Below are 12159 nucleotides of genomic sequence, written 5' to 3' on the forward strand. Positions count from 1 at the left end.
GTCCATCACCGGGCCTGAAACTATCTTCAAAGTAACCAAATTTTATCTAAAACGGTTCCGTGGCAGGCAAACGAACAGACAGACAGTTACTTTCACATTTATAATATTGGCTAGGATTATTAAATTAATTAGGGACTCATACTACAATTTAACAATAAAGTGTGTCGCCCTATAAGGTAAACTTACTAGTAGGTACTTTAATGCCCAATAGATGACACCCTGCTGTCACCTCTTTTGACAATGACATAGGTTTCAAGATGGCATGTACTGGTACCGCGTCTAGCACCAGTACGTTTAGCTTACGTAAAATATTAATAGTTAAAAAAAACCACACAGGCAAATCATTTGAATTTTGCAACCTACGAGTATATTACAATAATATTGGAATCCATTTATATGTCATTTGAGAACAAAATGTAGGTACCTATTGATCCTTCAGTTCTAATAATTAAGTTTTCAATAAAGTCGTTCAATTTATACTAAACAGATATTAATTAATCGCGACATTGTACTTGTATTAATAATTTTGTAAACGAACGTTTACAACACACGCCGCCATTTTTCGAGTACGCTCGCAGAGCAAATGTTTTGCGAAACTTTGCACAACAATGCCTGCGTTTGGTCGTGGCTTAATGTAATTACTTACTAATAAATTATCTACATATCGATAATATAATTTCTTCTGTAATATAAAAGAGCTGTTTTCTTTGTTGCTTGTATCAGTTAACAGTCTAACCTCATCGGACTAACAACAACAGAACAATGTTTTTTAAGGTAGGCTATAAGAGAATTATAATATTTATTTACAATTGAAAACGACTTTAACTTAAAATTTAAATTAACCAGATAAAGCTAAATTTTAACAATAATTTTAGGTCGTGAGTCTTCTGGCTTTAGCCACGGTTGTGGTTGCTCAACACGGTCATGGGCACGCTCACTCCTCGCAGCACATCTCCAAGCACGACGGACATCCGCACGTGGTCACCATCCACGACCACCATGGACATGAGAAGCATGTCGACTACTACGTAAGTGCCTTAGCCTCGATTTATGTATATTTAAGAAAAAATCAAAGACTAACCGTTTTTTTCGTATTTAGACTCATCCCAAATACGAGTTCGAGTACAAAGTGGATGACCACCACACGGGCGACCACAAGACCCAGCACGAGCACCGCGACGGCGACGTCGTCAAGGGCTTCTACAGCCTGCACGAGCCCGACGGTTCCATCAGACACGTGCACTACCACGGCGATAAGCACTCTGGGTAATTATATTTACACGATAAAAAAAACCGGCCAAGTGCGAGTCGGACTCGCGCACGGAGGGTTCCGCACCATCAACAAAAAATAGAGCAAAACAAGCAAAAAAACGGTCACCCATCCAAGTACTGACCCCGCCCGACGTTGCTTAACTTCGGTAAAAAATCACGTTTGTTGTATGGGAGCCCCACTTAAATCTTTATTTTATTCTATTTTTAGTATTTGTTGTTATAGCGGCAACAGAAATACATCCTCTGTGAAAATTTCAACTGTCTAGCTATTACGGTTCGTGAGATACAGCCTGGTGACAGACGGACGGACGGACGGACGGACGGACGGACGGACGGACGGACGGACGGACGGACAGCGGAGTCTTAGTAATAGGGTCCCGTTTTTACCCTTTGGGTACGGAACCCTAAAAAGAATATTATAATATTTTTACCGTAAATTTTATATTAGGTAAGTATGTAAGCTTATGTTATCTTATTCAAGAGTAACGAATTCGTTTATATTATGTGCAAAATTCAACAAAATATATTCATTTTCTACGCAACGTAATGCAACGACATTTTCCGATTATGTTTCAGTTTCCATGCCGATGTTAAACACAGCACCCATCACATCGTTCCCGAGCATCACCACCATCACTAAACGAATCAACTTATTCGAAGGAGACGCGTTCAAACAATGTTGATATTTAGCTCGGGACACACTTATCCCACGTACGCAACGTATGCAATGCATTATGACATCTGCACCCTAAAATTTGTTTGCTTAGACACATACTAGTCATACGCAACGCATGACAAGTATGTTTCTAAGCATACAACTTTCAGGGTTATTAAGATTGTCATAATGCATTGCATACGTTGCGTACGTGGGATAAGTGTGTCCCTGGCTTAATCTTCTTACGTACGTAGTCATATCAATTTGTTATTTTGTTTGTAAATAAAAGTATACCAATAAAGTATTGAGATTTTTATTATTTATGAGCTTTTACGAAATAAAACTAAGCGCGACACCATCACCATCCCACTGACCCGGGGTAAAACCGTTAACCCAGTGCCAAATTGTACTGGTAACCATGGTAACTCTTGGTTTAACCGGTTAACCCTGGGTCAGTGGGATGGTGTAAGTGGCGCTAAGTAAACGAATTATATTGCGTATAATAGCCTTAAAATTAATACGGCCGCAGTGATCTCTTAAATGCATTGTTCGAATTGAGCCGATTGTTTCTGTTCATATCTTTTATGTATGTGGGTAGTTTTTCATGTTGTAATTTTGACAGGTGAACATATTTTTCCTCTGTCACCCGGGTCGAAACGTCGGAATGTATTTTCATTTCTCATGCTCTGAAAGAGGGTCATTGTTGTTCTAAAAGGTGCGCAGAAAGTGATACGTTTCTGCACTATAAGCATTTAACTTTCCAAGTACCTACGATATTTATTTATTTTTTAAGATAAACAATTGAAATTTAGTTTTAGATGGATTTGTTATACAATTTCCATTCTGATTTTTAACTCCCCATTCCATAAATAACGATTCTTTTACCTAAATTGCTCATTGAAAGTACCCTCGAGAACAAAAATGTATACTGTCAGGATTTTTAAAATCACGTGCATTTTACTTTCCTCGTATTCGATATGAAAAGTAGTAGAGTGTTTAACTTGTTGTTCGCACTGCGTTCGAGCACCAAACTACCTCGGCAGAAATGAGTGCCCCTTGGTTAACAATCTACTATTAACCCTTTACCGCTGATGTTAAGTTTGACAGACACCATAGGGCTCCTCTACACGATGGGCCAGCGCCGGCCACTCCAAGGGACGCAGCCATGCGGTAGAATGAGATTGCAATATCACTTGCTCCCTCTAACGCATAAATGCATCCCTTGGAGTGGCCGGCGATGGCCCATCGTGTAGAGGAGCCAATATAATTATGTACCTATCGGCTGTTGCTACGTCGCCATTTATCGGAGTATCGTTTTCGTTGTATTTCTTAATCCATGAATTTAATTCCGTCAAATTAACCTATATATGTAATATGTATGTATATGTATTACTATTATATTATATATAATAATAAATCGTAATTAAAAAAAAAGGCAATTAAACGGCATGGTGTCTGACAGACTACTATTAGTCGCTGGTGTACACTTAATTATACGGCAAATGATGATGATGGAATTTCCTTTTGCAGAGTTGCTGCTTTTGGATCACAGATTGATTTAGGAAGGGGAGCCAATCGAATATTTGATGCAAAATTTTGACTAAAGCCCCCCGAAATTTGTAAAAAATAAAGTTTTGCTATGTGGTCAAGTTTGGTATAATTTTCGTGTAACTCAAGGATGCTAAATTCATTCCTGATATTTAATTTATATGGTTTCACATAAATAATTTAAAAAAAAATGAAAAAGAGTGCGGATGGAGAGTTGTGAAATATAACGACTCTTCTCTTACCGCACAGACTCTATAATTATGTTTCTACAAAAAAGTCGTTTATAACAAATTTCTAAATATTTGCACTTTAAAAATACTGATGTTAATTAATTTAGGTACCTTAATTTCGTTTTGCTCAAAAAAAAAGATTAGGTATTGTTTAATATCTTTTATTTCTGCCTTCAATAAACAAAGTGGTGCACAATATCTGTAATTTTTCTTTATTTTACATTTATCTCATTTGAAACTTAATTTTATTTTTCACGGGTTGTATGTACTTAATGAAAAACATTGTATGTAACACGAAAACCATTTAAATTGTAAACTCAACCCAATCAGTATTAGGCATGATATTGGAAGTAGATTTTTACACTTTCTATGTACATAATATACGTACGTATTTGCAACACCTACTCTGATTGATTACATTATTTGTTTCCGCTAACAAAGGGTCTTCTGGAAGCGCTCCTCAGCGATAAGACCGCCCCTTGTCTACCTCTATCTTTAATCAATTGTTTTTATTTTACTGAGGTGGTGAGGTCTGCCAAAATTCTATGTAAGTATCTAAATAGCTATAATTTAGGTACCTAGGTAATGATAAAAAATACAATTTAATAATTGTTTTTTTAATATTATTATTTATTTTACAATTATGTCGAATAACATTTATAATATTTATATCTTTAAAACTGTTTAACAACTGGCATATAAAACGTAAAAATCAGTAGTTATTCCCGTTTAGTGATGATTGTGTTCAGGAACAATGTGCTTGACCTCGACGTGGTAGTTGGACTTGGTGTCGTGGCCGTCGCGGTGCTCGTGCTGCGCCTTGTGGTCGCCCGTGTGGTCGTCGTCCACTTTGTACTTGAACTCGTACTTGGGATGAGTCTACAATTAAAACAACACGTTAGATAAGATAAGATAATATAAGGTAAGATAGCTATTTATTGTATAACCGCGTTACAGAGGTGTGAGGTGTTATTTGTACTTGAACTTGGGGCGAGTCTACAATTTATATAACACGTTAGATAAGATAAGATACGATAGCTCTTTATTGTACAACCGTGTTACAGAGGTGTTAGGTGTTATTTCATACTGATGGCAACTACTTAGAAATATAAACGTACAAATTGTTCTTAACTAACTATTAAACTTACGTAGTAATCGACGTGCTTCTCGTGTCCATGGTGGTCTTTGATGGTGACTATCTGCGGGTGTCCATCGTGTTTAGATATGTACTGGGAGGAATACCCGTGGCCATGGCCATGCTGAGCGACCACTAAAGCGACTAAGGCAAGAAGACCTACAACCTGAAAGTATTTTGATACATTATTATTTCCCATTTTAATAATATTAATTGCATTAGAAGTAGGAGTATATATTTACTTTAAGCATCATTTTCAATAAATATATGCAGTAGTGCAATGCAGTTGATCTAATGAAGTCAGCCTGTAAACTGATAACTACACTGAAGAAATCTGTTCTTTTATAATGCCAAAATTATAACGATATCTATATGGAAGTAATTTATTGATAATTAAAAAGTAAGTCAAAGCCAAACGCCGAGTTTGTAACAAAGAGTGTGTCGCAAAATATATTTTCTCTCCCAACATGTAGCAGCTAAGTGTATTGCATACCGTCTAGATATAGTTAGGTATACTTTGTGTTAAGTTGCTAAATGCCTGGCAATACCTGTGCCTATGTCTATGTCTAATTTAAATTCTACTGCAAAAATACTGACTTAAGATTTTGTGAATGATCTTAATGTTATAAATCTACGACAGTTTGGACAGTGCCAGCTGATAAATGGTAACAAACAATGATTGTGGTCGTAATTTACTGCAAAAATGTATTTACACGATTATACCTACACGGTGACATCTACTGACTTTCATCTCTATTTACATTTATATTAATAGAAGATGAATTCTATAAAAACTGTACTTCTTCTACTCAGCCATGCAAACGAACCTATTAACCTACAAAAGAAGAGGTACATAATTACATATAGCTATAGTGAAATTTGGGTCTATCTGTGCAGTAATAACTAAATAAATTATATATTTAATAGATATTGCCGCGACTCGCATATATACACAATTACACATACTAGATCGCACTAACTCAATACTTACACAAATACAACATAAACATAATGTACGTCATAAAGCGTTGCACAAACTTTTATTGTAAGGTCCTGGCAGAATATCAGCGATGTGGCTTGCCGCATCATCATGCTAAGCCAGCGCCAATTCTCTGCCACGACACATGGTTATGTCCTTTTATGTTTTGTTTTTTTGATCATATCGTGTAATTATATAAGTTTTTCTTTTAATTTAAGCTGCATGCCAATATTTAATAACTTTGTAATTACCATGTATGTTGTGGAAATGAATAAAGTGTTTATCTATCTATCTATCTATCTATCTAAATCGTACAATAATAACGACAGACCGACAAAAACAGTTAGTAAATGGTAGCATAAAATATAAGAATATGAGGTTAATTCTAACCATAGGTGGCTACTTTTTAATTAGACCAAGTTAAATTTAATTCAGGCCAAGGCATATCTGGCGCTTGCCCAAGTTTGTAACAATCGCCATATTCATTAAATTTTTACGGTCAATATATTAATTTAATGTTCAATTACTATTGCAAAGGTGGCTATCGGTAGACAATATAAAAACGTTTTGTTTTCAACAGGTATCAGTTAACAACAAGCTTCATACGCTTCTGCACATTAATATTTTCTACTCAAAAATGTATTTTAAGGTAAGAAACAAAAAACGCCTTATCATAAAAGATTTTGCATGGATTCTTCCTTATTTGCAATAAAGATATTGAATATTTAAGGGACACAAACGACCTCTTATTTACCAATAGGGATTTTAACTTATAGTTTCTACGCTATTTCAATGCAGATTAGATAGTTGAAACCAATGCATTCGGTATATAATGAAACTTTTGAACTTGAACAGCCGACATCAATTATACCTACTTATATAGTAGCCTTTAGAAACGCGTAAAAAGTATCTATATCTAACATCCTGTAATATTTTTACAAAAAAACATGCATCAACTGTTTCTTAGTTTTAAAAGTAGGTATATGCCAGAATCCAATAATTTTGCATAGGTACAGAGAGTCATGTATTCCTTTTAACTGTAAGAGAATAAAATAGCTATATACTTAGTTACCTACTCCTGGCGCTACTTTTGAAGCGGACTGATCGAGCTTAACAATAAACAACCAAATACAATAACTAGTACTATAATAACGATAAGCAGTAAGTAAAATAATTAAGAAAGGGATTTAGCCGTAAACTGGGCGTTTTTTTAAAGTTGTCCCCTACACTTTTTTTCAAATTTTGTTTTTTTTTTATGTTATTTCTACTCAGAATCACGAGCTCTTTCTATCATAGGAGAAAACAAGTGTCCTAAGGTTTTTATTTCCATTCCGTCACCATTTTTCATAGACTTTGTATGGCGGTCGCGGAATGGAAAGACCGAAAAATGTATGGAAATTTTGGGCCACTTTTTTCCTCCTATTAGGATAGAAAGAGCTCGTGATTCTGAGTAGAAATAACATAAAAAATACCAAATTTGAAAAAACAGTGTAGGGGACAAGTTAAAAAAACGCCCAATTGTATGTAAATTGTGTGTTAGGTGTTGTGCCTCGCAGCCGTTTTGGGAGTGGTGACAGCCCAGCACGGACACGGCCACGCGTACTCCTCGCAGCACGTCTCCAAGCACGACGGACATCCCCACGAGGTCGTCATCCACGATCACCACGGTCATGGAAAGCACGTCGATTATTATGTAAGTAAATTCAGTAGGTAGATCTGTGAGGACTTTTGGTAGGTACTGAGTCATATAACTTCATCGTTACAAATACCTACAAAAAGACAAAATAGCGGCAAAGTCTACGAATCTAGTCATGATTTTTTGTGTGTCAGGACTCAGGAATAATCACGTTACTAAAACGTATACCACATCGGTGGCAAACAAGCATACGGGCCGCCTGATGGTAAGCAGTCACCGTAGCCTATGGACGCCTGCAACTCCAGAGGTGTTACATGCGCGTTGCCGACCTTTTTAAAAACCTGTACACTCCTTTTTTGAAGAACCCCATACTGTAGACCCTCCGGAAAACCTCGGAAACGTATACGTACTCGTACTAAAACGTATACGTTACGTTTTATATAAATGAAACTTTTTCTCCACCATTCCTTAGGATCGTTGTGGCGCATGGTTCGTGAGATTAAATATTTTATTTAATTTAACAGAATGTGAATAGAAAAGGTAATACACCAGGAAAACTTAGAAAAACGTAGAAAAAGTAAGCGGGATCAAGATTGTTTATTTTTACAGTTTAAGCAAAGCCGGGTGTTAAAGATTTAATTTTCCCACTGTAAAAGAGCCAAATTAGCGATAACATTCATCGGTGGAAATAATTTTTTTTTCAACTAAGTACCTACAGTAATTTTTATTCTAGACTCATCCAAAATACGAGTTCGAGTATAAAGTAGACGACCACCACACGGGCGACCACAAGACGCAGCACGAGCACCGCGACGGCGATGTCGTCAAGGGCTTCTACAGCCTGCACGAGCCCGACGGTTCCATCAGACACGTCCACTACCATGGCGACAAGCATACTGGGTAAACAATTTTTAATTACACAAACGGGTCTACCGCGATATAATTTCATTGTTTTTACCTTTAATTCCGACGTTTCAGCTGTTGCACCAGCTGTGGTCACGGAAAGACTGACCTAAAACAATGAAATTATATCGCGGTAGACCCGTTTGTGTAATTAAATATGTGTACAAAACGCGACAGTTTAATGGCTCCTCTGCACGATGGGCCAGCGCCGGCCACTCCAAGGGACGCAGCCATGCGGTAGAATGAGATAGCAATATCACTTGCTCCCTCTAACGCATAAATGCGTCCCTTGCAGTGGCCGGTGCTGGCCCATCGTGTAGAGGAGCCATAAAGTGTTAAACAATTTTTGTCATACAAAAATAATATAAATGTAGGTATGTCATAGTAGTAAAGTTTCAGCAAATCAAAATAAGTAATATTTCCCATCGACCTGAAATATAATTCATAATTACACAGGAAGTTTGTACTGTGTACCTATGTATGATGTCTGATTGCCATAAACTCGAAAACTACTGAACGGATTTTCTTGCAGTTTTCACCTAACAATAGAGTGATTCTTGAGGAAGGTTTACATGTATAATTTGGAAGGAGGAATACAGGTGTATTTAAGTTTCTTTATTATATTTTCATTCACCAAAAGGTTACTGGTATTACATCAAATGATGCTTCGTCTGATGGGAATGTCTTTGGTACGAGGGGTTAGAACATGAAAACTTGCAACATCTTATCTACTTAGGCTACCAACGCTTAAGTGTGAATGTAGGTTATGTATAAAAGTAAATTTTTATTCCGTTGTTTTTGCAGTTTCCATGCGGACATCAAGCACAGCACCCACCACATAGTTCCTGAGCACCATCATTATCACGATTAATTAAAAATTGCTGTTGATGATTAATACTGTGATAGTTGATTTGTTTACGTTCTGTTATTTACAAATGAGAAATGGATTGAAATAAAATCTTTGTTTATCATATTTTTTGTTTTTAATTCCTAACTAAAAACATCTAAACACTGATAAGTATGTAATTTATCTTTTGCGAATGAATGTACATAAAAGCACTACTGATTTCAGAAATAAATAAATAAACTACCTACATAAATAGATGAATGGTGGAATACGTATTACAAATGAGAAGTACTTACTCAATTAAACATTTTGAAAAATTCAATTTTTCTATCTTGATACCTATAACGAGTTACATATAAATCTGTCTATCTATCAAAATCTATCAGCCTGATATGAGCAAAATTATAAAGACAGTTACTTTTCCTATCCGTGGTAATAAATACTAAACGCTGCATGGAACTATCGAAATCATTAGAAATCATCATGTGAGGAAAGCTGAAGCTCAGAGGACTTTTAATATTTTACCTACAAACATACCGATCATAAATCCTTCACACACACAGAAACTGCAAATTACAACCAGCATAGAGATAAACTGTGTTGTTAAGTAGAATACATTTCTTATATAATAATATAATTATAATTCAGCCCATATATTATACGTCTCACTGCTGGGCACAGGCCTCCTCTCATGCGTGAGAGGGTTTGGGCTATAGTCCCCACGCTAGCCCAATGCGGATTGGGGACTTTACATACACCTTTGAATTTTTTCGCAGATGTATGCAGGTTTCCTCACGATTTTTCCTTTACCGAAAAGCAACTGGTAAATATCAAATGATATTCCGTACATAAGTTCCGAAAAACTCATTGGTACGAGCCAGGATTTGAACCCGCGTCCTCCGGATTGAAAGTCGGATGTCATATCCACTACACACACATATACACATATCTTATCTGTGAAAATGTTATTATTGCGTAATAATAAAATCGAATTCCATTTTATAATACATTCAAATAGCACTACTATTACTACTATTACAATAACTCGTAATATGGTTAAGCATTTTAACCACTAGTTTTCCGTCCTGCAGATTTTTATAATCTGTACATATGTTATTTATTTCACTATATATATGCATCGAAAGCGCACTAATAAATCGAGAAGAATTGATTTTAAATTGGTTTTAAAATCTGAATTCCACTATCTGCATATTCGTATTGCCCTTATTCAATTGTTAACTTTGTTCTCACTTACCACATCCCAAATAAGTACACAGTCAGTTTCTAATAGTTCTAACGTCTGTTAGGTAAGCGAAGTATAGTGGTTTATATTTCAACTATTTAGATAATCAAATATAATTATAATGTGTATTTTTGACTGTCCCCTATCCGCATTGGGCTAGCGTGGGGACTATTATATAACCCAAGCCCTCTCGCGCATGAGAAGAGCTACTACAGCCTGCACGAGGCCGACGGCACTGTCAGGATCGTGCATTACACTGCTGACCACAAGACCGGGTAAATTTTAACTTTTTAATCGTATACGTATTGAATACCTATGTAAACTAAGTTCAAGTTCTCACACAGCTCACAAATAAACAGTGATGCACTTAAAACTTCCATAATGTTCGGCTAAATGTACCTAACTAGTTACATATGCTTGACTTTGACAGCGAAAGACAATAACTACATATCGATATCGAGAAATACTTACTACAACAATAAGTTTCTTTTTTTTTCAGATTTAATGCCATCGTTGAGCACAAGGGACATTCCAAACATGACTTCCCTAAGCATCACCACTAATTAGTTGGTCAAATATGGTACATTATAAACTTAATTAAAGAAAGAAAGAAAGAAAGAAAATACATTTATTTAACGCCACAACATATTACATAATTGAAATGAAAACATACAGGCATAAAAAAAAACATTGGACGCTAAAATAGGACCCCCACTCAGCATAATGCCGCGGCAATCCGTGGCGCTGGTTTTCAGTGGGGACCTGACTTAAAACTATGAGACGACACATACGCCAACGACACAAAAAATAGACATAAAAAGAGTAAGGTACACAGAAATTTATACATACTAAACAACAACCGAAGAAAACAAAAAGAACATACTAATAACAGAACTATAAAACACACACTGAATTATAAAAATAAAAAAAATAAACATTCAAGGAATCACAAAGAAAGACTGTAACCTAAAAAACTACTCACAAAACAAATATTTATTATTTTAACAATATGACTATATAAATAAAATGTAAATGTACAGATACTAATTAAGTTCTGTTACTTATTGTGTATAAAAGTATTTGTTGTTATATTATTAAGTTAGGTCAAATAAAAAATTGAAAATACCTCCAAACTTTTTTTATCTACCTACTTACCAATTTTATTTTTATTTTGAAATACCTAGTTATATATTTTTTTAATAGCTAGTTAACCATGCCAGAAAGCATTATCTACTGATAAAAAGAGATTTGTTAGAAGCGCTGGTGGCCTAGCGGTAAGAGCGTGCGACTTTCAATCCGGAGGTCGCGGGTTCAAACCCCAGCTCGTACCAATGAGTTTTTCGGAACTTATGTACGAAATATTTGATATTTACCAGTTGCTTTTCGGTGAAGGAAAACATCGTGAGGAAACCGGACTAATCCCAATAAAGCCTAGTTTCCCCTCTGGGTTGGAAGGTCAGATGGCAGGCGCTTTCGTAAAAACTAATAGTGCCTACGTCAAATCATGGGATTAGTTGTCAAGCGGACCCCAGGCTCCCATGAGCCGTGGCAAAATGCCGGGATAACGCGAGGATGAAGAAGAAAAAGAGATTTGCGGAGGTATTTGGGACCACAATACTTAACGTGAGGCTATTGATAGAGAAATACCGAAGGCACGACGTTTTTATAGCTATATGTGCTTTGCCTACTACGCAAAGGCTTTTGATTGTAT

The 12159-nt window shown here is 36.0% G+C and overlaps 2 protein-coding genes across 2 annotated transcripts; one reads left to right on the forward strand and one right to left on the reverse strand.

Annotated features, from left to right (window-relative positions):
• The first annotated feature begins 700 nt into the window (after positions 1 to 700).
• LOC134650453 (uncharacterized) lies at positions 701 to 9243 on the forward strand. The gene is made up of 9 exons (XM_063505409.1): positions 701 to 774; positions 876 to 1028; positions 1100 to 1266; positions 1849 to 1908; positions 4455 to 4557; positions 6400 to 6468; positions 7360 to 7512; positions 8189 to 8355; positions 9163 to 9243. Exons 1-9 carry the CDS (start codon positions 763 to 765, stop codon positions 9227 to 9229), a joined length of 951 nt encoding a protein of 316 aa, XP_063361479.1. The 5' UTR covers positions 701 to 762; the 3' UTR covers positions 9230 to 9243.
• On the reverse strand, positions 4374 to 5195 carry LOC134650315 (histidine-rich glycoprotein-like). The gene is made up of 3 exons (XM_063505276.1): positions 5083 to 5195; positions 4854 to 5006; positions 4374 to 4584 (listed from the first exon to the last, which is right to left on the reverse strand). The coding sequence occupies exons 1-3, from the start codon at positions 5092 to 5094 to the stop codon at positions 4435 to 4437; spliced, it is 315 nt and encodes a 104-aa protein (XP_063361346.1). The 5' UTR covers positions 5095 to 5195; the 3' UTR covers positions 4374 to 4434.
• Positions 9244 to 12159: the final 2916 nt, after the last annotated feature.

The sequence above is a fragment of the Cydia amplana genome, chromosome 8 (genome assembly GCF_948474715.1).
Source record: "Cydia amplana chromosome 8, ilCydAmpl1.1, whole genome shotgun sequence".
In the NCBI taxonomy this organism is placed as follows: Eukaryota; Metazoa; Arthropoda; class Insecta; order Lepidoptera; family Tortricidae; genus Cydia; species Cydia amplana.

Bases quoted from the DNA above. Each gene is read 5' to 3' on its own strand.
- LOC134650453 (XM_063505409.1), top strand. The intron at 1,267-1,848 runs GTAATTATATTT...ATTATGTTTCAG, and splicing joins CACGGCGATAAGCACTCTGG to TTTCCATGCCGATGTTAAAC. The intron at 1,909-4,454 runs CTAAACGAATCA...GATTGTGTTCAG, and splicing joins CCCGAGCATCACCACCATCA to GAACAATGTGCTTGACCTCG.
- LOC134650315 (XM_063505276.1), bottom strand. The intron at 4,585-4,853 runs GTAAGTTTAATA...TTTTAATTGTAG, and splicing joins AGAAGCACGTCGATTACTAC to ACTCATCCCAAGTACGAGTT.